Source organism: Theropithecus gelada, chromosome 10 (genome assembly GCF_003255815.1).
Source record: "Theropithecus gelada isolate Dixy chromosome 10, Tgel_1.0, whole genome shotgun sequence".
Taxonomy (NCBI): Eukaryota; Metazoa; Chordata; class Mammalia; order Primates; family Cercopithecidae; genus Theropithecus; species Theropithecus gelada.
Genome location: NC_037678.1, coordinates 53,891,231 through 53,918,450, shown reverse-complemented (window position 1 = coordinate 53,918,450; position 27,220 = coordinate 53,891,231). Strand labels below are relative to the sequence as shown.

The 27,220-nt window shown below is 49.1% G+C and overlaps 1 protein-coding gene across 1 annotated transcript in view; it reads right to left on the bottom strand.

Moving 5' to 3' along the window:
• The window catches only part of PREX1 (phosphatidylinositol-3,4,5-trisphosphate dependent Rac exchange factor 1), a 205,599-nt gene that overhangs the window by 81,065 nt on the left and 97,314 nt on the right, over window positions 1-27,220 (bottom strand). The window contains exons 5-6 of the mRNA XM_025399110.1: window positions 21,571-21,672; window positions 3,873-4,034 (exon numbers count right to left, since the gene is read on the bottom strand). Coding sequence (XP_025254895.1) covers window positions 3,873-4,034; window positions 21,571-21,672 — 264 coding nt within the window. The remainder of the gene's footprint in view (window positions 1-3,872; window positions 4,035-21,570; window positions 21,673-27,220) is intronic.

Genomic DNA, 27,220 nt, shown 5'->3' with positions numbered 1-27,220 from the left:
ACTGGGAGCCCAAAGCACCCCAGGGAGGGCAGGAAAAAACTACGAGAGCTTTGTAGTGATTTTGTTTCCTCACTCCTGTTTCCTTCTCTCCCCTTGTGGGTGAGTGAACAGTTGATCATCTCCTAAACCAGGGCTTCCAGATCCAGAGCCAGAAAGTGGAGTGCCCGCCTGCCTGCCTGCCTCCCTCCCTCCCTCCCTTTCTTTTTTTTTTTTTTGATGGAGTCTCACTCTGTCGACCAGGCTGGAGTGCAGTGGCACCATCTCAGCTCACTGCAACCTCCGCCTCCTGGGTTCAAGCAACTCTCCAGCCTCAGTCTCCCGAGTAACTGGAATTAATAGGCGCGCTCCACCACACCTGGCTAATTTTTCTGTTTAGTAGAGATGGGGTTTCGCAGTGTTGGCCAGGCTGGTCTCAAACTCCTGGCCTCAGGTCATCCACTCGTCTCGGCCTCCCACAGTGCTGGGATTACAGGTGTGAGCCACTGCACCAGGACTGTTTCTTTCTTATTAAGAGCACACAGTTCCTTCTCGTCACTGTGAGCTTCCCACGGAAGTCCATGGGGCTGTATCTGCAGTGTGCCTCTGAGGAGGCGCAGCCCACACTGGGCACAAGTTCTAGTCAAAGCTCTTGGATGCTTTTTCCATCTAAAATAAATAAATAAAGAGATCCCACTTTGCTGCCGGGGCTCCTCCTGACATGTATTGGGCGTTTTCTCTGAGCCAGCCACTGCCGAGGACTCTGTAAGCATCAACTCCCCCGTCCTCAAGTGACCCATGACGGGGGTACTCCCATGATCCCGACTTCGCAGATGAGGAAACTGAGGCAAAGAAATCTCTCCCCACAGAGGCGGCTGTCTCATTCACTCACTTGTAAGGTTTTGTGACACTGCCATTTCCATGTGCTCAGCAAAATGGATTCGCAGATTAACTTATCTGGTTTTAACTAAACCAGTCTCACAACAAACAGTGGCTCACAAAGGATCAGGGGCTAAAAAACACACATATGGGAGATCGAACTCATGAATGATGCAACCTCAAGCAAACAGCAAGAAAGTGGCCAAGACAAGACTCCCCTTGCTCCAAAAACAAGCCCCTTGTCAGACATATTTCAAGAGAGAGATGACAGCCATCGGATCAGATCAGTAAGAGGTCACACAGAAAGATGGGAAATAACCAAGAAGAATATCTGAAATAAAGACGTGCAATCACTGTCATTAACATGAACTGCTCCCTAAGTCATGCTGTCCTCAGAGACTGTAACAACTAACAGATAGCATGGAAGCAGCTCCACTATTAGACATTAATTTGTCTAGCTAGAATGTATTATTTTCACAAGTCACCTTGAGGAACAAACTGTATTTTAAAAACCTTTCTACTTCATAGGAAACAATTTCACGTTTTTCAAAGGACATTCATATTCCATACCTCACTTTATCTTCCAAATGAAACCAAAAAATAACTTCAGAGATATTATCACTAAAATTAAACAAATAGGAGAAAATAAGGCCCACCAGGCAAGACAAACTTACCTGAGGCAGAGCAGTCTGTAAGTTACAGGGCTGGGCCTCAAAACCCAGTCCCCGTGCCTCAGCCGCCTCATCTGTAAAATGGGGATAATAGCACCTCCCTTGTAGGGTTGGAAGCTCACAACAGGTGCTAAATAACTGCCAGTAATTCTTATTTTAAGTCACTTTATTTCCTATTGCATCCAGAAACAGCGGCCACTGAGGGCCACTGAGTTCTCAAACTGTCCATGTTCAGGGTCACAAAGGGTTTTAAAGACCCTTGGTTCCCATTTCCCTAGGCCCTTACCAGAAAAAAAAGGTATCCGGAAATCACTTCTGGTGCAGCTGCTGAAGAGCTTGCTCAATACCCTCTCCTCCGGGGCCCATGTGAGAAATTTCTTTTCCAACTGAGTGCCAGGAAACTCTGTCTCGCAGAAGAACTGCTTTGCTTCTTCCGTTTTGGACAATATTAGGTAACTTATGTGTGTTGCTCTTTTCATCTTGGCTTCCAGGAAACTCAAAGCCCAAATAGACAGATGTTTAAATTAGTCACCTCTGTTTGCTCTTGAGGTTCAAAGTGGCCATGTGACCCATTTCTGGCCAACGTAATGAAAGGGGACACCTGCATGGGGCTTCTAGAAAAGGCTTTCCTCCACCAGGGAAGAGAGCTCCCCACTAACTACCCTGGCCATGCCCCTGTCTCCTCCGGTTTTGAACACATGGTGCCTGGAGCTGCTGCCTTCATAGAAGCATGAGGGGAAGAGGATCACCAGAGACCAAATCAGAGCTCTGCCATCATGAGGCTGAGATGAGAGTCTTAGAGGATGCATCCTAACTGACGCACCTGAGGATCAGGTAACTTTCAGATGCAGGAAACAGAAACCAAGCCGTGTACTTTCAAGCAAAAAGGAAGGAGGGGCTTTACTTACTCACTGAAGGGGCTAGAGGAGCCAGGAATCCAGGCCAAGGGCCCTAGAAAACCAACCTCACTGCAGAACTGACCCACCAGGGGAGCCACTGCCTCTGCCCCAGGTGGGAAAGGAAAATCAGAACATCACCTGTCCAAGCTCAGGCTCCAGGAAAAGGTGGCCCAGGCAGCATTGAGGATTCAGTAGTTGTTGCCTCAACTGTCAACTGCAAAGCCGTCCTATGGCTGCTGTCCCACCAACAGTAAAAAAGGAATGCCTATGCCATACATCTGACATGCAGGAAGCTGGCGCCCGGGCCCTCTCCTAATGTTACCACGGAAAGCCAGACACAACCATGGCTGTGCTTTGCTGCAAAAATAGCACAGGGATGGCCTCCGCCCCACTTCCACCTTCCAAATCTCAAGCAGCTGGATCTGTTCTTGGCCAGACCCCAAATCATATCCCAAACTGAAGCTGGGAAATACAGCTCTTTACTCTCCAGCCTCAGCTGGGCAGGAAGGCCCAGCAGAAGGAGAGCGGGGGACATGGCAAGTGGATTGGCCGATCCACAATACCCACCCCTCCCTGAACACAGCCCCTCTCCTCTCTGCAGCCAAACCCATAACCTCACAGCAATACAGCCTCACATTTAGGATTCCCCAGCACAGAGAAAAGAACTAGAAATCCCAAATATGGCAAGTGCCTCCAAAGGCCAGAAAATCCAAAGGGCCTGAGGCGTATGATTCACGTAACAATCCCTGCCCGAGAGCCTTTCATCGTCCCTCTTAATCTCCCGTTCCAGCTGTATTTACTCTGATACAGATTTTTTCATTTATTCATATTTTTCCATTTCCTTCTACGGAGTCACAGGAAACCTCTAATAATCTAAGGAAGGCATGGGGACTTAAATCCAATGATCTCAAGAACCCTATCCCCTAATAATCATGATAGTAATGCCAACAGCTACCATTCATTGAGTACCTACTATGTACCAAGTACAGATGAGGATACTGAAGCTCAGAGAAGTGATGCCATTTGCCTAAAGTCACCCAGCAAACGAGTGTCAAAGCCAGAATCCTGTCCTGGAGTGGACGCTAAAACACTACCCTCGACGTTGGCATCAATAGTTCAAAGGCCTCCACATACCAGGCAATGCATGAAAGAGAAGGGGTAGGGAGATAACAGGGGATAGTGGGGACTGAAGGAAACTAGAAGCTAAAGTGACTATTTCCATGAGATATAGGGGCCCAGTGTCACCAAGTTTTTAAGAGAAACTTGAAATGCGATTTTTTATTTGGATTTAATTGAAAAATAATGAAGCAATCTTTTGCAAACACTCCGTAGGCCAAACAAAATACACTGCAGACTGAACTAGGTGCTCAGGCCTCAGTTCATGCCTGCAGCTGTGCACCTCCTGGCCCCCTGCAGCCCAGGAGGCCCCCTCCTGTCATGTACATACCTCCCAGCCTTCAATGTGGGACTGCAGCTGCTCCAGGGCTTCCAGCTTCTCCATCTGCCGCTTGGTCTCATTGATGTTGGAGCAAACGGTCTTCATGGCCTGCAGGGCACTCTGGACCGCGGGGTGGTCTGGGTGCTTGCCGGGAGTCCTCTTGGCCAGCTCCTGGGGTAGAACAGAGGTGGGGAGAAGAAAGCAAGACATCAGTCCAGAGGAGACCCAGGCCAGAGCTGAACCCAAGAAAACAGACAAAAACTCCTTGCATGGTGGACATTATATTCTAGCAAAGGAGATGAGCCAAAGAAAACTCAGGTATGGAATCTAGTGTCAAGCAGTGGTAAACACTAGAAAGACAAATCAGAATGACGGAGAGGGAAGCACTGTTTCACAGGGAGGTCAGGGGAGGCCTCTCTCTGGAGGTGATGTTTGAGCAGAGACACTGGATAGAGCAAGAGAGAGAGCCCTGCAAAAACCCGAGGGGAGGGCCTGACGGGCAGGGGGCACCGTGCTGCAAAGAGTCCAGGGTGGGCACACGTCTGGTATGTAATGAGGAACAGAAAGGAGGCAGTGTGTCTGGGGTGGAGTAAATGAGAGAGAGAAAAACAGAGATCCACGGTCACAGAGGTGGCCCTAACACTGCCCCTCCCCAGGCCTAGATTTCTTATCTGTAAGATGGGTATAAAAAATACCCCACCTTCACAAGGATATGGGACTGAGCATGTAAAGTGGCTCTTAATCCATGAGAAGCCCCCTGCCCCCACCATTTCCCACTGCCAGCTCACCCCCAAATTCAGACACAGGCTGGGACATTGCAAAGGCCAGGCCAGTCTTAATCAAAGATTCCAGCCACTAAGTGTGATGGGAGAGGAACTGAGGAGGAAGGGATTAGCTGGGACTTGAGATATCAGGGAAGATTTTTCAGGCCAAATTACCCAAATCACCCAACCGCCCCTGCCAGCCTTTCATCCCGAACTGTGCTAGCAGAGATAAGTTTCTTTAATCATCTGACCCAGAAACACGCCTAACAGCTCCAGTCTCTCTCCTATGCCCTCTCTCTCTGCTCTCTGCTCCCTGGACGATCCAGATAACGTCCCCGCAGATGTGACACTCTTACATCATAGTTATGAGCACAAACGTAGGTTCAAGGGCTGACCCTGCCCCTCACTGTCTGGGTGACCTTGGGCCAGTCCCCTCTCCATCCTGGGCCTCGGCTTCATCATCTGCAAACCCGTGATGATGAGGATGATGGTGATGATGAAGGCAGCAATTAATGTCTACTGAGCCTTTGCTCCACGTTTTTAAGGTAGCTTCCATTCTGAGGCACAGCAAGAAAGCCTTAGGCCTCCAAGAAGTACAAGGAGGAACTGGGTTTTGAACCCAGGCTGTCTGGTACTTCTCATGGTTGTGGTTAGGGATAAATGAGGCACTATAGGAAAAGCACCAAGTACACATATAGTAAGCACTCAATATATGCGAGCCATTAGCATTCTCCTTGCCGTATGACAACAGGCTAGCTGTAACTGTGAGCAGCAAACTGCCACAAAAGGGTGTTGTTCTGAGCACTCCCTGGAGAAAACAAACTCCAAACACATCCCTTCTCCATTCACTTCTTTTCTGCCCTGCCTGAAAACAAACGTCCTCTTTTCTGAAGACCAGGTCCTAAGATTCCCAAGGCCCAGCTGGTCTGCATCATCAGGCCCCTGGGACTTTGCTGAGCTCTTGCCATGCACCCAGGCAACGTGCCCAAAGGATGCAAAACAAGGGAGATGGAGCCCTGCTCTTCCTCTGGAGGCCCCAGCAATGAGGCTGGAAAGGCACTTCCCCGGGGGCTTGAGAGAGGCCCAGACAGCAGCGCCATATGCTGAAAACGCTGGTGGTCAATCAGAGAAGCAAGCCCGGAAGGCTTCAGGAGGAAGCAACACGAAAGCAGGCAGGGCACCCAGGGCCAGCTCTGCTAATGCGGAGTGTATTTCGACTCATTCTTCACTCAGCAAATACTGGCTGAGCAACTGGTGCGAGCCTGAGCCATGGAGGCTGGGGAGAGAACAAGACGGTCTACTGGGAGCTCATGGTCAAGAGTAGACCAGTCAACAAGGTAATGACTATTACTACTACCAACAGTAACAACAGCTAATATTCAGCGAGCCCTCACGCACCTGTCAAGCTCGTTTGATCCTCACATCAACCCTATTAGGTAGGCACTGTTATTCTTCTCATTTGACAGATCCAAGACCTGAGGCACAGAGAGGTCAGGCTGTTTGTTCAAGGTCACACAGCACATCTGAGCCCACCCAGTCTAACTCCAGAGTTTGTGCTCTAAATTCCCATGCTATTTACAACTTTTAGACAGTGAAGTATGAATACTTTCCTCTCAAATAAATGTATAATTTATATGAATTAAAGGGACAATGAGTGAGGGAAGTGCCATGGTCTGAGAAGATCTCTCTGGAAAGACAGGCTTGTGAGCAAAGCTTGAATGAGGTGAGGCCACAGGCCGCACCGCATCTGCAGGAATAGCACTCCAGGAAGGAGAAGAGCACGTGCAAGGGCCCTGAGGCAGCGAGAAGCAGCAGGGAGGCCAGCGGAGCTGCAGTGGGGCGAGCGAGAGAGAGGGATGGACCATGGATTCAGACAAGCATGCTAAGGCCAGATAACGTTAGGCCATAGTGGGGTGTTTGGGTTTCCTCCCATGAGCACAGAGGTGTGATGGGGGGATGAGCAGAGACCTGACACCATCCTCTCACCCTTTAAAGGACCTCCCTGGCTGCTGACAGGAAGATGCACGGGATGGAATGTGCAGTGAATATAAAGTGGGAAGACCAGTTATGGCTACTGCCAACTTCCAGGCAAGAGCAGAGGGTGGCACAGAAGCTCTGTGCCTCATTCACTCCGTGCACACATGTGTCCACTCAGCCAGGCTCCAGTGTACCTGGCCCCATGTGGGCTCTCTGTTGTGCACAGATGACGGCAGACACTGCCCTAAGCCCTCCTGGAGTCGTCAGCCTGCTTGTAGGCATGTCGACAAAGTTACAATACTAGACCGCAATCTTATGACCGTATTCAGTAATTCCATTCGATTCAGCAAAGCTACCCCAGACCCGGGTTCCCTGAAGTGGTTTTTGGCATCTGGACCTTTGTGAGTCCAGCCAAGGCCAGGGAGTGAATGTGGCCAGTCAGCTCCTGGTGGGGAACAGAGGCTGCCAGTTAGTGAGACCCCCGCCCCAGGTTCTACCCATCATCCCTTTCATCCAAAGCAGCGGTCAAATGACAGTCCGAGGACCCAGTCCAGCCCATCACTTGTTTTTGTAAAAAAAACTTTTATCGGAACCCAGCATCCTCATTCATTGACATATTGTCAGTGGTTGCTTTTACACTACAATGACAGACTGTATGGATCCCAAGGCCTAAAATATTTACTAGCTGGTCCTTTAATGGAAAAGTTTGCTGGCCCTTCGTTAAAAGCAACAGAACTGATTCTTAGTTGAGCATAAGGGCACCTGGAATAAAGGCCACACGCCCAGTCCACCTGGACACTAGGTTCTCGTGGATGGAGTGTGAGCAGAAGTGCCAGGTGCAGTTTCCCTTCTCCTTTCCCTCTTCCTTGGCTGGAATGTGGGCATGGTGTAAGCACCTGAAACCCCGGTGGTGAGGGCCACTCCTCAGGGCTGGCAGAACTTGGTGCTGTCAGCATGGAGCCACCATACTGCCCTGGACTGCCTTGACAAAAAGAAGCTTAGATGTTGTTTAAGCTACTGTTGCTTCGGAGCTCTGCCACTGCAGCTAAAACATATCCTATTACAAAAGACCCCACTGTGTTGTGGCACTTGGGATAAATTCACCACAAAACCGCGTTCTTCCTTCTGCTGGCTCTGTTTAGCTTGGCCATCAGTGAAATTACTTTGCCTCCCAATGGCCCTAGCAGGCAGGTGCTTCTACTATCTCCACCTGACAGATGAGGAAGCTGAGGCTTACACAGAGGCAAGGTCTACTGCCCAAGGTCAGGGACAGCTAAATGGCTACACGGTCCAGCTCCAGAGCTCACATTTCTGAATCACTATTCTGTGATTCTCCAGCCTGAGGCCCTGGGCCACTTCCCACCTCCCCCAACAAATAGGAAGCCCTCACCACTTTTATTCTTGAAACTAAAACCTGACGGGCCCACGGCACCCCTCTGACGGGCACTGCCACCACATCTGCTCCTCCCAAACCCTGGATGTTGGAATCTCAGTGATTCTCCTCCAGTGGTTCCCCGTGGGGCTGCCAACACCCAGTAGTTAGTAAAAGTGAAAAAAAAGGCTGCTTCCCTTTTCTGTCTGGCTGCCTCTATCTCTATTCTTGCTCTAGGTCAGTGGTAGGGGTAGGGAATTGAAACCAAGCAAGGCCTGGCCAGGCCCAAGGCTGGACCAAACCCGCAAGGGAAGTGTTAGCTTTGGTGTCTTGGTTCACAGGGGTATGTTGGCTCCACTCTGTTGAGCTTCAAAAAATGAGGGCCCATTCCTGCCTCCAGGCCTTTGGACTTGCTGTTTCCTCTCCCGGCACACTCCTTCTCAAGATCTGAAGAAGTAACAGCCAAGCATGGTGGCTCATACCTGTAATCTCAGCACTTTGGGAGGCCCAGGCGGGCGGATCACGAGATCAGGAATTCGAGACCAGCCTGACCAGCACGGTGAAACCCCGTCTCTACTAAAAATATAAAAATTACCCAGGCATGGTGGTGCACACCTGTAATCTCAGCTACTTGGGAGGCTGAGGCAGGAGAATCGCTTGAACCCGGGAGGCAGAGGTTGCAGTGAGCCAAGATCATGCCCCTGCACTCCAGGGGCAATACAGTGAGACTCCATCATAAAAATAAAAATAAAAAAAAAAAAGAGGCAACATAGTACTGTATAAAGATAGGCCTAGAGATCAATGGAAAAGAATTGTAGCCGGTGGCCAGCAGTTCCAGACCAGCCTGGGCAACACAGAAAGACACCATCTCTACGAAAAAATTTTAAAAACTTAGCCGGACACAGTGATGTGTACCTGTAGTTCCAGCTTTTGGGAGGCTGAGGAGGAAGGATCACTTGGGACCAGGAGTTCCAGGTTACAGTGAATTATAATCGGGCCACTGCACTCCAGCCTGAGAGACAGAACAAACCTGTCTCTATTATCTCTTTAAATAAAAAAAAAAAAGGGGGAGGTTGATAGGTGCAGCAAACCACCACGGCACATGTAGACCTATGTAACAAACCTGCACATTCTGCACATGTAGCCCAGAACTTAAAAAAAAAAGAAAATCAAAAGTAAAAATCAATGCATATCAAAAAAAAAAGTAAGAGTCCAGAAATAAATCCTTATGTTTATGGTCAGTTAATTTTCCACAAGGATGCCAAGGCAATTAAATGGCCAAAAGAACCATCTTTTCAATAAGTGATGTAACTGAATATCCATGTGCAACAAAATTAGGCTGGCCCCTTCCTCACGCCACACAGAAAAATGGACTAAAAATGGATCACAGACCTAAATGTTAAGAGCTGAAACTACAAAACTGTCAGAGAAAACATAGAGGTAAACTCCTTGTGACCACAGGTTAGTAGGCAAAGTGCTCTTAGATACGACCAAATGCACAAGCAACTTAAAAAAACATAGATAAAGTGAATTTCATTACAATTTAAACTTTTGTGCTTCAAATGATACTATCCCAATGTGAAAGCCAAAAAATAAATAAAATTAAAAAGGAAGGGAAAAGACAATCCGCATAATGCAGGAAAATAGTATCAATTACACATCTGATGAGGAACTTGTACCCAGAATATATAAAGAACCCTTACAACTTAACAACAAAAAGATAAATAATACAAGTAAAAAACAGGCATAGGACTTGAACAGACATTTCTCCAAAGAAGATATACAAATGTCCAATAAGCAGACGAAAAGATGTTCAACATCATTTGGGAAAATGCAAAACAAAACCAAACTGAGATACCACTTCACATCTACTGGAACAGCTATAATCCAAAACATGAATAACAACTGTCGGTGGAGATATGAAAAAAACAGAGCCCTCCTACATTGCTGGTAAAAATATAAAATGGTGCAGCAGCTTAGGAAAGCAGTTGGGCAATTCCCTTGCGACACCATGATCCAGCCATACCTGAAGCCATCTATCCATGGCTTTTCAGTTATGTGAGCCTATTTATATTTTACATATATATGTTGTGTAAGTCAGCGTGGGCTAGTTTTTCCATCTCTTATTTGAAAACGTTGCTACTGTTTCAGAGTCTCAGAGAGAGTGCACAGATATGGAATCTCGAAGGTGTCCCAGTTAGTCTCAGACAGGCATAAAATGTGGGTATCTTCAAAGCTAACGAGAGCTTGAGCGATACTAACAAAGGTCTAACATGCGAAAGGAGGGAGGTGAGGAGGCTCCTTCCCAATTCAGAACTGAACAGACTGTTCTAATAAATTAGAATAGAGTCACGTTCAAAAGAAACATACTATGGTACTGAAAACCCCGGAATCCATATCCAAAGTGGAACAGATACGTGAACTTCCAGGACTTGGCCCAGAGAAGAGTATTTCTGGAAGGAACACAAGAGATGCTTGCTTGCTCGCTAAGCATCTTGGGAGAACTACATGATGAAGAGGCCCAGTGGATCTGTAAGACCTCAAGGAGTCCTACGGGACCTGTGCAAGAGACTACTGTTTGGATTAATCCATTCTTACACCACTTGGAGCTTTCTCACAAGGGAGGGGGCTACCTTGTAAGGTAGTAAGTTCCCCATCAATAGAGGTATCAATGATAGATTCACGCCCACTAATGCTTTATTCTAGCTCAAACCCAGTATCAGATCATGAAATTGGAAAGCCCTGTGGTCAAGAGAATGGGTGCTGGGAAAAGGGAGGCGTGGTCTCCACTTCGCCTCCACCACATCTCAGCTGGGTGGCCTTGCACAAGTGACCTCACTTCTCTAAAGCCAAGTGTGCACATCCGTGAAAGAGGCTAAGACTCACCCCCTAAGGCTAATGTAAAGATCCAATGGAGTGATGAATGTAAAAATCTTGGTACCCAGAAAGGACACAATATTTATCATCATCATCATCGTTATGTCTGTGGTAATAGTGACTATTTCTTATGATTTCTGTATAGAAGGAGTAATAGTGAAAACAGAAGTCGTGGTAATAGTCCTAATAGCTAGCATCTACCGAGTACTTACTGTGCACCAAGCACTGCTCGAAATTTAAGTGTATTAAGTCATTTCATCCTCAAATCATCCCAGTGAGGTAGGTACTATTATCATCCAACTCTATATATGAGGAAACTGAGGCACAGAGAGGTTAAAAGCCTCTTGCCCAAGGCCACAGAGACCGGAAGTGAACTTGGCAGATGCCAACCACATCTACAGGCCCCTCTAGAAACAGTAATAGCTGGAAATGAACACCCCCAAATCAGACTCGTAGAATACAAAATGTCTGAGCAGGGCAGGTCCTGGGGATCCTTCAGAAAAACTGAGAGTGGGGAAGGGAGGGGTGTGCCAGGGCTACCCTGTGAACCAGCAGCATTAACCCCTCCAGGACCCAGGCTGAGTTGCCTTCCCCAGCATCCGCCCCTCGAACCCTATGTGGTTTCACGAGTGAGGCCCCAGGCAAAGGCTTCCTAGAAGAGAGGATGTCGGCGCAGAGAAGCCTGGGCTTCCGCGAGATGCCTCACCTCCCTCTCACCCCTGCAATCACATTTACTCAAAGGATGTCCAAAGGTGTCCGCTCTGAGCAGCCCCTTCATGTCCCCAAAACTGTGTACTCAGCCCCCAGCACGGCCATAAGAGGCAGCCTGAGGCGCAGGGCCTCAAATTCCAGGGCAACAAAACAAGCGTGGCTAAGGCCAGCTCCTACTGGCTCACTCAGCCTCACCCAAGGCCCAGATCACTCAGGCTCAACCCGAGGCCCAGGAGAGGACTGGGAGAAGAACAAAGGGCTCAAAGGAAGAGGAGGTGGCAAGGAGCGAGGAGGACGAGCTGCAGAGGCCTACTGCTTCCACCTGCTCCTCTCTCGGGCCATGGAGTCCAGGAGAGGCCACCCCAGCCAGCTCCCAGTGCGGATCTGTGACTAAAGCCTGACCTTCCATTCTCCCAGCCACACAAGGAGGGTGTGGGATCCATGCTGAGCCAGTGGGCCTCAGGCTGGGACTTCCTATGCAAATGCTGGGAAAGGCATGCTCTCCTCTTCCTGGGTGGGCACGCTGGTCACACACAGGCCTGAGGCTGCTGGTGACCAACGATGCCACTGTGAGAAAGCAGCCTCCTGAGCACAAGGCTGGCACTGAGGGAAACACAGCAGGACATGGAGAAATGGAGCCAGGACAGTATCGCCTGAGCCCTGGATGCAGCTGTGCCTGAAGTCAGACCTACCGTCGGTCTTTTCTGCTTTCTATTCTTTTTTAAAACGCAAGTTTAATTAATAAGTTCACAAAAACAATAAAGTAGATTTTCAGTCACTGGCAAGCAAAATTGTCAGAAAATGAATCCATAAACCCACAGTGTGAAAACAAAGCTGCGACTGTCACTAGAAGACGTGACAATACCCACCATTCCCTGTGAGTTGGGGTTGGTGGGGGTTGGAAAGCCATACTGTCCTCTCCACAGACAGAAAAAGGCATCTCATGGAGGCAGGGAGGTGGTGTCACCAGCGGGGTCTGGGTCAAGCGGAACAATACCCACTTTCTGGGGACACCTCAGCCAGCTCCAAGAAGGGGCTGATCCTGCACTCAGTGACTTGCCTCCAGTCACACAGGCCTGCCCAAGGCTCTGCCATCTAAGCTCAGGAAGCCTGGCTTGCTCCTGTACCCACAGTGCTGAAGTCCCCTGCGGCCATACCTAGGGTGACAGCAGAATGCAAATGAAGAGGTGCTAAGGATACCCACCACCACTTAAAAAAAAAAAAAAAGGAAAAGAAAACAAGAAGCGAAAAACATCTGTCCAAAAAAGTCCAAGAGAACCCAGAAGTGAAGAGCTGCCCAGCATTGCAAAAAAACCCACAAACACCCTCCATGCATGCAAATCATATGCAGATTTCATGTAAATGTATTTCCAATTTTAACAATTTCAGCCTCTGCTGCATGTCTAGGAAAACTGTAGTCCCACCAATTAGGAATTAGCAGGAGAAAGGAAACAATGCTTGTGGGTTTTAAAAACTCCTTTCTTCTATTCAGAGGAAAGGTGGGTAGAGTGGGAAGAGGGCTTCTATCAGGAAGTTCCTGTTCTAGCTTTGATGAGGATGTGCTGTGTGATCTTGGACAAGTTGCCTCCCCTTTCTGTGCTATGCCTCCTGGCTATGCAAGGTAGTGATGAGACTAAGCTAAATGCTATCGCCAGCCTCTGTCAACAAAGCAGAAGCTCTAGCCACCCTGGGCTTGCGTTTCCACCTTACAGTAACAGTTGGCTGGGCTGAGCGGTGGCTGCTCCTTAGAAGGGACGAGTGCTCTCTAGTCTGCCACAGTTCCCACCACCTCGCTAAATTACAACCAAGCTACCCACTTGTTTCCTGCATCTGCCCTGCAGGTATCTGTGGTTGTGACCCTAGGTTGGTAGGTCTCTACTGACCCTCCAGGCTCTGACATTCAGGAGCTCTATATCCAACCTTTCAAAGAGGCCCTAGCATGGCTCACCATGAAGTTCTATACCTCTATACAGGCATTTCTCTAGAGCTCTATACAGGCATTTCTCTAGAGAAAAGGGTAAAATGGTAAGAGATGGTGGTGATTGATGGTGATGGTAATGGTGGTGGTGGTAGTGGTGATGACAGCTATAAATTCCAACTTAGTGGAAGCAAAAATAAATAAAAATGGAAGAAATAAAGGAAAAAGAGCAACTAAGCCCCAAAAAACTAAAACAATCCAAAATAAAACATGGAAAGAGGCAAAAGCATCAAAAAAAGAGGATACACAGAAATCAAAAAGAAGGACGGCAGAACCAAGTTCAAATAGATTAACACACAATAAATATAAGTGGACTAAATGCTCCTGTTAGAAGATATTATTAGATCACATTTTAAATTGAACTCTATGGAGTTAACAAAAAAAGCACCTGAAGCCTAAGGATTCAGATAGGTCAACCACAAAAGGAGAAACAAGATATTTCAGGAAAACACTAGTCAAAAGAAACTTAACGTAGCTACATTAATATTGGAAAAAACAGACGCTGAAACAATAAAAGTAGCTAATATTAAGCACATCTTACCTTTTTACAGACATTTTTCATTTCATCGTTATAATAACCAGTAACTAGGGCAGTATTTCACAGGAGAAAACTGAGGCATACAGAGTTTAAGTCAGATTTCAAAGAGGCAATGCTAATAAGGTCAGGAGCTAGGATTGATAAGCATAAAAACCATTACAATATTTGAGTCACCAACATTGAACAAACATGACCATTTACTCAGTAATATGCAACATGCTTTCATGAGTTTTCTCATGCATTGTCTCATCTGATCTTCACAGCAAGCCTGGGAGGTAACTACCATGCCCATTTTATAGATGGGAAAATGGAGACAACAGAGAGGTTCAGCAACTTGCTCTTGGTCACACAGCTAAGAAGAGGTAGACTTGGATTTCTGTATTCACTCTTAACCACACACAGTGTAGGAGAAATTAGAATCCAGGCTGGACCCCACAAAAGGTGATCTGGGAAGGCTCCTTCGAAGATGGGGCATCTGAGCACGGCTTCGAAAGGAAGAGGTGATGGCAGGACCACCCCCTGACCAACTCCCCAACAAGGGGTGTCCCGAGGTTAGTGCTCACCACACAGGAAAGAGCCTGAGCACAGGCTGACACAGGTTGAGTCTCTGGAGCAGCTGTGGGCGAGGTGTTGGTGCTTGGCCCGAGAGACAGGATGAAGGGGTGGGCACTGTGGTTGGGGAAGGATGGGGTCAGGGTAGAGGGGGCTGCATTGAAGAGATCTCTGACTTCCTGTACTTTCTCAGCAAGACGGTGACAATGCCCAATCCCCAGCAGATGAGGAGCTCACTGTGTAACATCAGTCAGACAAAAACTCCAAAGAGATAACCCAAAGTATCCAGAATAATAGAAGGACTCTGGGAAATCAAAAGGACAACTGTCCAACAGCAAATTGGCAAAGCATGTGAAAAGGCAACTCTCATGAAATGCACCCACCTTCACTGCCACCACCAGGTCCAGACATCTCCTACCCGAACCACTGAAGCCAAGTACTTCCTGGTCTCCCTGACTCCACCCTGACCACCCCACGGTCCATCCTCCACATCCAGCCAAAGGGACCCTGTTAGAACTAAGGCAGATCCTGTTGCTCCCTGCTCAGACCCTTCCCATGGCTCCCGCCTTACCGAGATGGAAAATAAAGACCTCACAAAGGCCCTGACCTGGCTCCATTACCTCTCTAACCTTCCTCCCTCGCTCTCTCCCTATCCTCTCCTCTCCAGTCACCCTGGCCTCCTCACTGTTCCCCAGACACACCAGGAACAGTCCTGCCCCAGGGCCTTTGAACTGGCTGTTCCCTCTGGAACAATTTTCCCCGAAGTACCTGCTTGACTTCCTCCCTCACCTCTTTCAGGTCTTTGCTCAATGTTCCCTTCTCAGTCCAGCCTTCCCCGACCACATTATCTAAACCTGCAACCCCCTGAGTGACTCCTGGTCCTTACTGATCTTCTGAACCTGATATTTATTTTTTCCACAGCATCCAAATATTCCATCTAAACAAGCATATACATTCCTTACTCATTTGCCACCATCTCCCCCAAGAAGAATGTCCGTTCCAAGGGGACAGGGGTTCAAGCTGGTTTTGTTCACTTTGTACCCCTAGCACCTCAAGCAGTGCCTGACACATAATAGTTGCTCAATAAATAGGTGGTGAATGAATGAATGGCTTCAAAAACCCTAAACACTGCAGCACCAACTGTGGCCCTCTCTTGGAGGACACTAGGAAGATGGAAAGGCATTTGCTAACAGAGTAGTATTCTACTGTGTGAGTCACTGTTTTTTAATGTTGGCTTCTCCCCTCCCCCCTCCACCCACCCCACATAAAGTTTGCTATGGTGCCACCTAAAATCTTCTGGAAAGCTATGAGTAGCACACGTCCATGCTCTGCGAAACATGTCACTCCCAGCTGTCCCCCTTCACTAAGAATTGAGGTCAACACCTCCCTGACAATGGACCTCACTCAGGCCATCCCAGGAGCGCTGACCTCAGTATCAGCCACTTTCCTCCCAGCCAAGTAGATAGAGGTAGCAGCCGAATGACAAGGTCCTTGCGCTGTACTTGGGTGACAGCTGCATCACCCACAGACAGACATGGGAGGTGCAGGAGACACCAGCGGCTGTGCACCAGACCCAAGGCTGTACCCCAAGCAGCTACTCTGCGGAAAACATCCCTGGACGCAACCCCACTACAGCAGCTGTTCTGAATGGACAGGTCCCAGGATGTGCCCTGTTGGGGCCCACAATGTTTAACAAGTTCTGAATCAAGCTGATACTTGGACATAAGTAACTTTCACCATAAAAGTCCCAATTTCTGGATTCAGAAACAGTTGGCAAGAAGACAGGGGTGGCCTTTCCACACATTCACTAAGTGACCAGGGGTATCTACCCTGTGCAGGCACCATTCCAGGCACTGCGGAAACAGGCCCAAATCCCTGCCTTTGGGGAGCTGACGTCACAAAACCAATCAGGACACCAAGCGTCCCAGGACAGAATGTGAGCCAGCTGTGAAGAAAGATAAAAGCAAGGTGAAGAGAACAGAGACTGGCAGAGGCAGCACCTCTATCGCAGAGGTGGCCAGGAAAGGGCTTGGGCGGGAGGCACTGGAGCAGCAGAAGCCTGACAAAGTTGAGGAACGAGTCTCAGGAGACATGGGGTAAAATGTCCCGGCAGAAGAAAGGGCAAGTGCCAAGGCCCTTAGGCAGAAACCTGCTTGCTGTGTTCACAGAGCTTCAGGAAGCAAGCCTGGCTGAGCAGAGACGGTCAGAGAGGATCATGGGTGAGACCGTGTAGGACCTTGCAGATGGCAATGGCAAAGAACTTGGACCTTATTTGGAGTGAGCAGAGAGCCCCGGGAGGGTCGTCTGGGGAGAAGTGACATGAACTGACTTCGGTTTAGCTGCTGAGCTGGGAGCAGCCTGCAGAGGACAAGAAGAGGCAGGGAGGCCCGCTGGGGCTGGGGCTGTGGCAGTGGCCCAGCACGTAGGGACTGAAGGCATTAGGAAGCAGCTGGACTCTGGACAGAGTCTGAGAGCAGAGCCGACAGGACCTCCTCATGGCGAGACATGGGGGCGGGGAAAGAAGGACACCAAACATAATCCCAAGGTTTGGTCTGAGCAACCAGAAGGACAGAGGGACTGTCTGCTAAGCTGGGGATGGAGGGGTGGGTGGGGAGGTGGTCTGGGGAAAGGCATGAGTATGCTCGACAAGAGATGCCTGCCAGACACTCAAATGCAGAAACTCAACGGGCAGGAAGACAAGTCCAGGGTCTAGAGGAGAGGTCCAGGCGGAAGTCATCCACATGCAGACGGACTTTAAGGCCATGGGAACATCCACACAAATCCCGTACATGAACCTTCAGAGCAGCGTGACTCACAATAGCCAGAAAGTGGAAACGACCCAAATGTCCGTCAGCTAATGAGTGGATAAACACAACGTGGTCCAGCCACACAACGGAAGATGATTCAGCCACAAAAAGGAAGGAGGCACCGACACACTCCAATGTGGCTGAGCCTTGAGGACATGAGTCTAAGTGAAGCCAGCCAGGCACGAAAGAGCAGCACTGTGTGATTCCACTTGGAGGAAATATCCAGAACAGGCGAAGAACTGACAGAGGCAGAAAGTAGACGAGTGGTCAGCAGGGGCCAGAGGAGGGGTGGATGAGCCGTGAGCGTTTATAGGTCTGGGGTTTCTTTTAGGGGTGACGGAAGTGTTCTAAAATTATTGTGGTAATGGTTGCACAACCCTTGAGTATACTTTTTTTTAAAAAGGCCACAGAGTGGGTAAGGCCACCACAGGAGCAAGTCTAGATGGGTAAACGGCCAAAGGACTAAGCCTGGGGCCCGTCTCTCCTCAGAGGCCCCAGAGACGAGGAAGCAGTAGACGAGACCAAGATCACGTGGCCAGAGAGCTGGGGGCAAAGGTGGCAGCTGCCCCCTAGACAGGATGTGTCCCCTGCAGTCGGCCCCAGGATGGCCCCTGCCCCTGCCACACACTCCAAGTCCCTGCAGGGCCCAGCCCAAGGCTGGAAGCTCCAAGGGGCAGGGTCCGGGTCTGTCTTGTTCACAGCTGTGAAGAGCGAGCAGCAACACAGATGTGCGCATCACCAGGAAATAACTAAGAGGATCAGTGACAGTTGGGCCCCGCACCGGGCACCTGCCAGCTGTGCACCAGGGGCATCACCCCAAACCTGAATCATTTCCCTGGCAACATGAATGGAAAAGTCAACAAAGCCTGAAATGCCAACTGTCTATCCCGCGCCTGGGCTGAAGAGTCGAGATAGAATGTTCCGGCTATTCTTAGGCAACGTTCAAGTTCAGCATTTGGGGGCTGTTCCCAAAAAGGCTTTTATTCTCGCCTCTTCCCTCTTCCTACCCAGGCTCCTCAACCTTGAGTGCCCACCCCAAGTGGGAGTTCAGCTCAAACAAGGGGGCTCAGAGGGCCACGGGGACCCCTGCAAGGGTGTCGGAATCTGGAGAAGCCAGAGGGGGTGGGCTGGGGGGTTGAGCTCAGCTGCTTCAAGTTCATGGGATCATCTTTGAAAATCTACTGGAAAATGTGACAGAAAGGAGGAACTCCGGAGGCCAGGGGACAGCGCTCCCCTCAGCCCCGGGTGTTTGCTGATGCAAATATTCCCGCTCTGGTGCCAAATGCCGGGCACACTGAGCAGTTCTGTCAGGCAGGGAGCAAGGCATGGCCCCAACGGGAGTCTAAGGCCTTGCTTGTTCTCTCCTAAACAGCACCCCCCACCCTGCAATCTCCTACTTGATAAACACAGCTAGAGACCAAGGAAACAAGGCATGCCCCCACAGAGCGCAAGTGGGCAGTGTAAACAGCCATCTGGCCAGGACAGCGAACCGCGGCCACCCCATTGCCATTTCCTGCGGGCCATTTCCTCCGCGGGTCGCCGGGCGGTTCTGCCCCTGCTCTCTCTCTGTTCTCCCGGGAATCCAGAGCCCAGGAATCCCACCAGACCAAACTCTGGCGCCTGGGGAGATGGGAACAGGCCTCAGAAATGCCCGGGCCTCACATCAAGCTTAGAGTCCACAGTACACACAGGTCCAGCCACACCGTGTGTTAAAATATGTCACGGAAGCTGCAGCTCCAAGTGCCTGCTGGAACCCAGACTTTCGCAAGATCCAGAAACCAAACCTCAGTTCGGGCTCTGGGCTATGGCTGCTGGTTCTTCTCATGGGTCAGATGTTCAAGATTTTGAAATCCAGAGAAGAAGGAGACCAGTCTCAAAACAAAGGGCCACCGACCTTAGACCCCATTTAGGGAACTGAGAAGGGGCAGCATCGCTGATACTCCAGCACTTTGGCAGTTTAACCTCCCAAAATGCTCTCAACAGGCAGTAGAGCCATATGGGTAGCGGTGGCCCTCTGGAATCAGAACGCCCAGGTTCTAATCATGATTCTACTGCTTATCTACTATGTGGCCTTGGACAGGCCGCTTCCTTTCTCTGTGCCTCAGTTGCCCCATCTCCAAAAGGGGGCTAATCACAGTGCCTACCTTGCTGAGTTGCTGTTAGAACTAAGTCCATGCTTACTTATCATAACAACCCCATAAGTACCATGAATACAAACCCTATGTTTCAGTGAGAAACTGAGGCACAGGAAAGGATAGTGACTTGCCCAAGGTCACACACTCGTAAATGACAGAGAAATCCAAACCCAGACTGCTTATGGCTACAACGCCTGGCTCTCATCCAGGGGTCAGCACATTTTTGCTGTAAAGGGCCAGATGGTAAATAGTGTAGGCTCTGCTGGCCACATCCACTCTCTGCTACATATTCTTCTGGGGGTTTGCTTGTTTGTTTGAACAACCCTTTTTAAAAAAGAGTAAACACCATTCTTAGCTCACAGGCTGTACAAAAACAGGCCATGGGCTGTATTTGGCCCATAGGCCACAGTTTTGTCAACCCTGTCTCTAACCACTACAGTACACTGTCTCTTAATGCTGGCAGCTAATCCGAGTTTGAAAGACACACCACACAGATCACACGAAGCACATCTGCAAGCCCGATTTGGTCCACAGGCTACCAGTTTACAAGTTTCACCCGAAGCTTCTTCCACACCCAGGTGAAGACCTGAGCTACAGCATTTCCAAGACCTATTTAGGGATCAAACCCATGGCAAGAACAAGTGCTGAAGCTCCTTTTGAGTTTGCTGGAGAGATCAACAGCAGGAGCAGACCAAAGGAGGCATGGGAGAGCTGCGTCTGGCCCACCCCCGTGGCTGTGCACGGCAAAGGTGTGTGTTCATGGGCAGAGCTGATGGCCCCAGGGTCTGGCCCAGCTCAGAGGCTCCAGCATCACCCACCTTTTCCAGCAGAAAACCAAGATGAAGAATGCCCTGGTACTTTTCCCCTCCCCTTTTGCTTCCAGTTCATGGAGCAAAAATACATAGGCCCCTGTGAGAAGGTGTGTGAATGAGGCCCCACCAGCCAAATTAATCCCCCGGGGAACCCGGGACACAGCTGCCTTCAGGACAGAGCCAGGACAGGCTCCAGCCAACAGCCATTTTGTTCAGCCATTTCCAAGGGCTGAAACTCTGGGCTGAGAACAGAGGAAGGTGGAAGAGCCATTCCCCGGGCTCAGGATCTGTCCAGCAGCCAGCATGAAGCCTAGAATCAAGACTTCTCCATTCCCACACAAGCGGCAAACCTTCCGTGCTTTGCCGAGCCAAGACAAAGCCAGGGCTGGTGGCAGGGAAGGAAACAGCAGGTGTATGAATGGCTGCATTTGCCCAATCAATGCCTATGCCTGCCCTCACCCTGCCTTCCACAAACAGCTCAGAGGTTGGGCAGGTGGGGTTCATTTGTCCTCACTCAGGGCCTGTGGGACCCAGTAATTGGTTCAAGGTTGGAGCACATGACCCAAGTCTGAGCCAATTAGAATTCTCTTGCTCAGAATCATTGGTTCAAGAGTGCAGCACCTGACCCAGGTTTCAGCCAATCAGAACACAACACTGCCCTGCTCACTGTCATTGGATCAGAGTGGAGCGTGTCACATGTCTCAGCTAATCAGAGCACAGCAATAGTGATTGGTTCAGGGGTAAAGCACGGGTCTAAGCTGACTGGAGGATGATAAATGGTACATGCAAAGGCTTCATGTGATTGGTCCAGGTCAAAGCACATGACTCAGGCCCAAACCATTTGGCATATGACCTTCCCCTGGCCGCAGATGGCCAAAGACAGAACGAATCTCAGCACTTTCCTCAGCTCTTGGTAGAGAGGTTCACTCTTTCCCACTGACCTTAAACTTGAGAGGATGTGAGGCCAGGAGAACCACAGCCACCTACCTGCTGGCACACTGAAAATAAGCCTGAACGGTGGAAAGCAGAGTGAACAAGAGAGAAAGAGGCAGGGTCCTGGTTTAAATCCAGCCCAGTCCAAAGCTGACACTGCTGCTAGACTTCTCAGATACTTGAACTAACAAATTTTATGTTATGCTGAAGTCAACACGTTTTCTGTCACTTCAAATATGGGAAAGTCTCACCTTAAGGAGGAGCGGGTACTTGCAGATCCTCTGGATCGGAGACAACAGGTAGCCTTCCAAAGGAATGTCCGTAGTCTTCCGGCCTCCCAGAAGCATGCAGCTCTGCAAAGGGACAGGAGACCTTCATGAAACCCACCAAGGAGAGCACAGGGACATGGCCACCCTCAACCATGGGAAACGCTCTCAGAGCACGGCAACAATCACTTGGGAAGCGATTTAGCATCCCCTAGGATAAGTGAAAATGTGTATCATTTATAAGCAACACAAAGCCTAGTGGGCCAAATCTTGCCTACTCCCCGTTTTGGTAAAGTTTTATTAGAAACACAGTCACATCCATCACATTGTCTGTGGCCCCCTACAAGCTACAAAGGCAGAGCTGAGTTGTTGGAAAAAAGGCCGTATAGTGGCGAAACCTAAAATATTGACTATCTGGCCTTTTGCAGAAAAATTCACCCATTCCTTTTCTAGAGAAGCTTTCACATATACACACCAGGAGACTCAAAAATGCCTTGTTTACAACAGTAAAAAATGGGACGCAACCTAAATATCCATCACCTGAGAATGGAAACATCTGTATTTTTGTTTCAGTCTGTTTGTGCAGATTTATACAATGGTAGCTAGCTATACAGCAGTGAAAATGAGATAACCAGGGCCACAAGTAGCAACACGGGCAAACCCCAAAAATGTACTCTTGTGCAAAAGAAAGAAGGATATGTACAGTATGAAACCATTTATAGAAATCTTTTAAAGACATGGAACATAAAACTAGGTGCTGTTTATGGAAAGCCTGTATGAGGTCAAATATAAAGACATGCGTGTTAAAGGAATGCACCCAATTCCAGTGGGGGTTCCCTCTGTGGAGGGAGAGTTTCGGGTTGGAAAGTGAACTGGGAATCTTCAACTGTTACTGAAAATGTTCTAGTTCTTTACCTGGGAGGAGTGTACGTGATTCTGTCATATGCATACCTCTAATCTGGCTTGCAGAGTTAAAAAGTGCAGCTCTCTTAGGAATGGAGTACCGTTACCCTAACTCCCATGCTCACCCCCAAGCTCCTGTCCGCACGAATCAATTCAGTGTCGTCCATGTCAGTACCTCTCTCGGCTCATTCCATGCCTCTTGTCTGGAATGTGTTCTCTTCCCCAATAATAAAGAAAATAATAATAATACTGCCATCATCCATCACGAACACTGACCAAGAGCTAATCATGTTTCCAGCAGGCCTCTAGGGCTCCCGACCACCAACCACCCTATGAACTGAAAACTATGATTATTCTCCTCTCACAGCTTAGACCCCTGGGGCATGAGAGGACCCCAGAAAAGTGAGTCACTGGGACCTAGAGCCAGGCGGGTTGACACAGAGTCTGGGATTGAAACCATGATGCCTGTGTGCCCTTACCCCAAGCCCACCCATGCACCAAGGCCAGCCCAGCCACCCAACCTGCTCTCAGTTCCCAAGACTTCTTCCTCCTGGAGCCTCCATAGGTGGCTATTTGTTCCACGGGGCTCTCAATCACATTACAGGCACTGTTGCTCCAACTGAAGAATCCGTTTTTGTTTGGCAGGAACCATGAGTTCTGCGGTGTTTCCCTGCCATGCCCCTCACAGTCCTGGGTCCCTCGGGCCCACTATGTGCCCATGATGTGTAAGTGAATGAACTAACCAACTAACTAATGAAGGAACAACCCACCAACACATCCAGCCATTCCTCCTCGACACCACCCTGGCAAAGTGGAAATGAATCCAGACTCTTAGGAAAAGGGATTCCAATCCTATCATTTATTCATTCATTCAACAAACACACATTGTGTGCTGTGCACAGCTCCAAGCACGGGGGGACTGCCCAACGAAACAAATTCCCTGCTTATATTCAAGTGAAAATAAGACCATAAGAACCCATACCATGTGCCCACCATGTGCCAGGCACTGTGCCTCGTGCTTCACATACACATAAAGTTCATGCCAAAAGCCTAAGGAAATAAGCATGGACCACTGTCCCCTACCACACACGGGGAAATCATGGCACAAAGAGCTGGCCCAAGTCTCAGAGCTACCTCCACTGCCTCTTAGGGATCACAATAGGCCCTGCCTGGAAAAGCAGAATTCTGGGGACCCCAGGTCCCAGCTCTAGCTGAGCTGAATGGCCCCCACCCGTGTTTACCCCTGGCACAGATGGGGGATTGAGGCTGCGGCAGCTGGGAGATGCCGGGCCCCACGCTGCTCACACTCAGGCCTTTGTCCTAGGAGCCAGCACTTGCCACAAGCTGCCCTGGTGATGTCAGCTCTGGGCAGAGTGCAGGGTGCCTGGGGGTGGGGAAGTGCTTTCTAGAAGCCCCCAGGGCTTGGCGGGAGAAGGGTCCAGGATCAAGGAGTTTTCACAAGATTTTCACAGCCACCAATGACACTTCCCCACAAACACTCTAGATTGTTGTTTCACTTTATTTTCTTTAAACAAAAAAAAAAAAAGAAAGAAAGAAAAACAACTGGCAAACACACACAGAGCTAGCATTCACTATTCTCATTACATTTCAGGCACTATGGGAAGAACTTCTATGAAGTCCTTAAATGCCCAAAATTCACAGAATTGATTCAGGTGAGGCGTCAACCTCATGGTCTTCCCAACCTCCTAATGGCAGCACATTCCTGGACTGTCCTGAGTCCTCCTTTCTGTCCATGCTGCCCCCCAGCTGATCCCACCCTGACTCAGCTTTTTTTCTTTCTTTTCCTGGACAGAATCTCATTCTGTCGCCTAGGCTGGAGTGCAGTGGTGCAATCTCAGCTCACTGCAACCTCCACCTCCTAGGTTCAAAAAATTCTCCTGCCTCAGTCTCCTGAGTAGCGGGGATTACAGGTGCACACCACCACACCCAGCGAATTTTTGTATTTTTAGTAGAAACAGGGTTTCACCATGTTGTCCAGGCTGGTCTTGAACTCCTGACCTCAGGTGATCTGCCTGCCTCGGCCTCCCAAAGTACTAGGATTACAGGTGTGAGCCACTGTGCCTGGCCTGACTTGGCTTTAAACACCATCTTTCCTTATATTGGAAACACTCAGGTTTATCTCTCCAGCCCCTAAACTCCAGACTAGAGTCTCTGCTGCCCACCCAACGCCCCGCCTGGATGTACTGCAGGTATCTTAAACCTCACGCATCCAAAAGGGAATGTTTATTTCCCTGTCCTACCCTAGCCTGCACCCTCTTGGGAAAATGCAACTCCATTCTTCCAGCTGCTCGGGCGCAAAACTCTCAAGTCACATTTGACTCCTTTCATTCATTTATATCCAAAGTCAATGATCAGGCAAATTGTGTCAGCTCAGGCCTTCAAGCTCTATGTGAATCCAACCACCTCTCCCACCATGACCACGCTGTTCTCAGACACCATCGCTTCCTGCCCGGACATTGCAATAGCCCTGCAGTCGGTTGAATGGTGTTCCCCAAAATGCCAGGCCCCCAACAAAACCTCAGAATGCAACCTTATTTGGAAATTGGGTCTTTACAGATGTATGGTAATTAGTTAAAATAAGGCGATGCTGGATTAGAGGGGAACCCTAAATCCAATGACTCATGTCCTTATGAGGGGAGAAAGACACAAAAGGCGGCCATGTGAAGACAGAGGCAGAGACTGGAACGATGCTGCCACAAGCCAAGGAGCACTGGCAGCCGCTAGACAGGATCCTTCCCTGGAGCCCCAGGAGGGAGCACCCACCGACACCTTGATTTCGGACTTCTGGCCTCCAAAACTGAGAGAGAATCAATTTTGTTGTTTTAAGCAACCCCATCTGTGGCAATTGTCCCGATCCCCTAGGAAATGCAAACAAGCCCCTCCCTGGACCTGCACTTCTACCCAGATACTGACAGGGGGGCCTTTCACCATGCAAATTAGCTCCAGTCATGCCTCTGCTCAAAACCCTCCCACGGCTTCCCAACCCACTGAGAATAAAACGGAACATTCTCTAAGGCAATGCCATGAGCTCCAACATGAAGGGATCCCACAGAGCGATCCCATAGACATCACGCTGCACAAAAGCAGCCACACACACACGTATCCTGAATGACGCCGTTCACAGACGATGCTAGAATGGGCAAAACTAAGCTTTGGTAAGAGAAATCAGCAGAGCGATTCTGGAGGTCTGGGGGCCATGACTGGAAAGGGGCAAGAGGGAACCTTCTGGAGTGATGGGAATGCTCTTCGATCTTGGTGGTTCCATGCTATAGACATATGTAAGCATTCGTCACCCTGGGGGTGCACTTACTGCATGGATGCTACACTTTAATTAAAAAGCTTCTTTAAAATCTCATACTTGGACTGGGCAGAGTGACTCACACCTGGGAGTGTACTCCCAGCACTTTGGGAGGCCAAAGCACTTTAGCCCAGGAGTTCAACACCAGCCTGGGTAGCATAGCAAGACCCCATCTCCACAAAAAAATTTTAAAAATTAGCTGGGCATGGTGGTGCACACTATAGTCCCAGCTTCTCAGGAGGCTAAGATGGGAGGATGGCTTGAGTCTAGGAGGTCAAGGCTGCAGTGGGCCATGATGGTGCCATTGCACGCCAGCATGGGTGATGCAGCGAGATCCTCTCAAAAAACAAAAACAAAACAAAACAAAAAATGTCAGACTCTTTCCATTGACTAGATGCTCCTTCATCATCTGGCTTCTTTCAATCTCTCTGACCTCATCTCCTCCTGCTTTTTCTCTTACGGCCTTCATTCTGGTCTCCCTTGGCTTTCTTGCAATTCCTCAAACACAACCCTACTGCAGGGCCTTTGCACATTCAGGTCGTCTATCTCTCTGAAATGCTACATAGCCCCTGCCTCTCTCTCTCTCCTTTACTTCATCCACATCTCTGCTTACATGTCACGTAAGATGCAGTTTTCCCAAAGACCAATCTAAAACAGCAGCCACCACCCTAACTCCCTCAAAACATCCTGTCACCCTTATTTTACATCCTCCAGAGAATTTAACATCACATTATCATTGATGTTCCCCCAACTAGAACAGCCACTCTATGAGAACAGGGACTTTTCTTGCCTTGTTCACTGTCGGATCTTTAGACCTTAGAATGATCCCTACCACAGGATAGGTGCTTAGTAAGAAGTTGTTGGATGAGTAAATGAATAAATCATCCCCATTTTACACACAAGAAAACTGAGGCAGAGAAAAAGAAAGTCACTGCTCCACTAGTCTCCATCACTCAGCTGGTGCCCAGCACAACATGGATGGAAAGCCAGATTCTGTCTGTTTCCAAAGCCTTAATGTCCCATAACAGACTCAAGACAGCTCTTCTGCAGGTGGCCAAAAGCTGGGAGACGCCAGCAAGGAGGGAGACAGATGGCACATGTGCTGGCACCCCACGCATCCTCCCCTGCCCAGCCCGGCCCACCCAGCTGCTGCTACGAACAGGGCAGTGTGACCCACCAGAAAGACTGCTTGAGAGAGGGAGGGAGGGAGGGAGGGAGGAGGAAAGAAAGGGAAAAAAGGAAAGAAGGAAGGGGAGGGGAGGGGAAGGAAGAAAGAAGGAAGGAAGGAAAGAAAAAAGAAAGGAAGAAAGAAAGAAAAAAGAAAAGAAAAGAAAGAAAGAAAGAAGAAAGAAAGAAAGAAAGAGAAAGAAAGAAAGAAAGAAAGAAAGAAAGAAAGAAAGAAAGAAAGAAAGA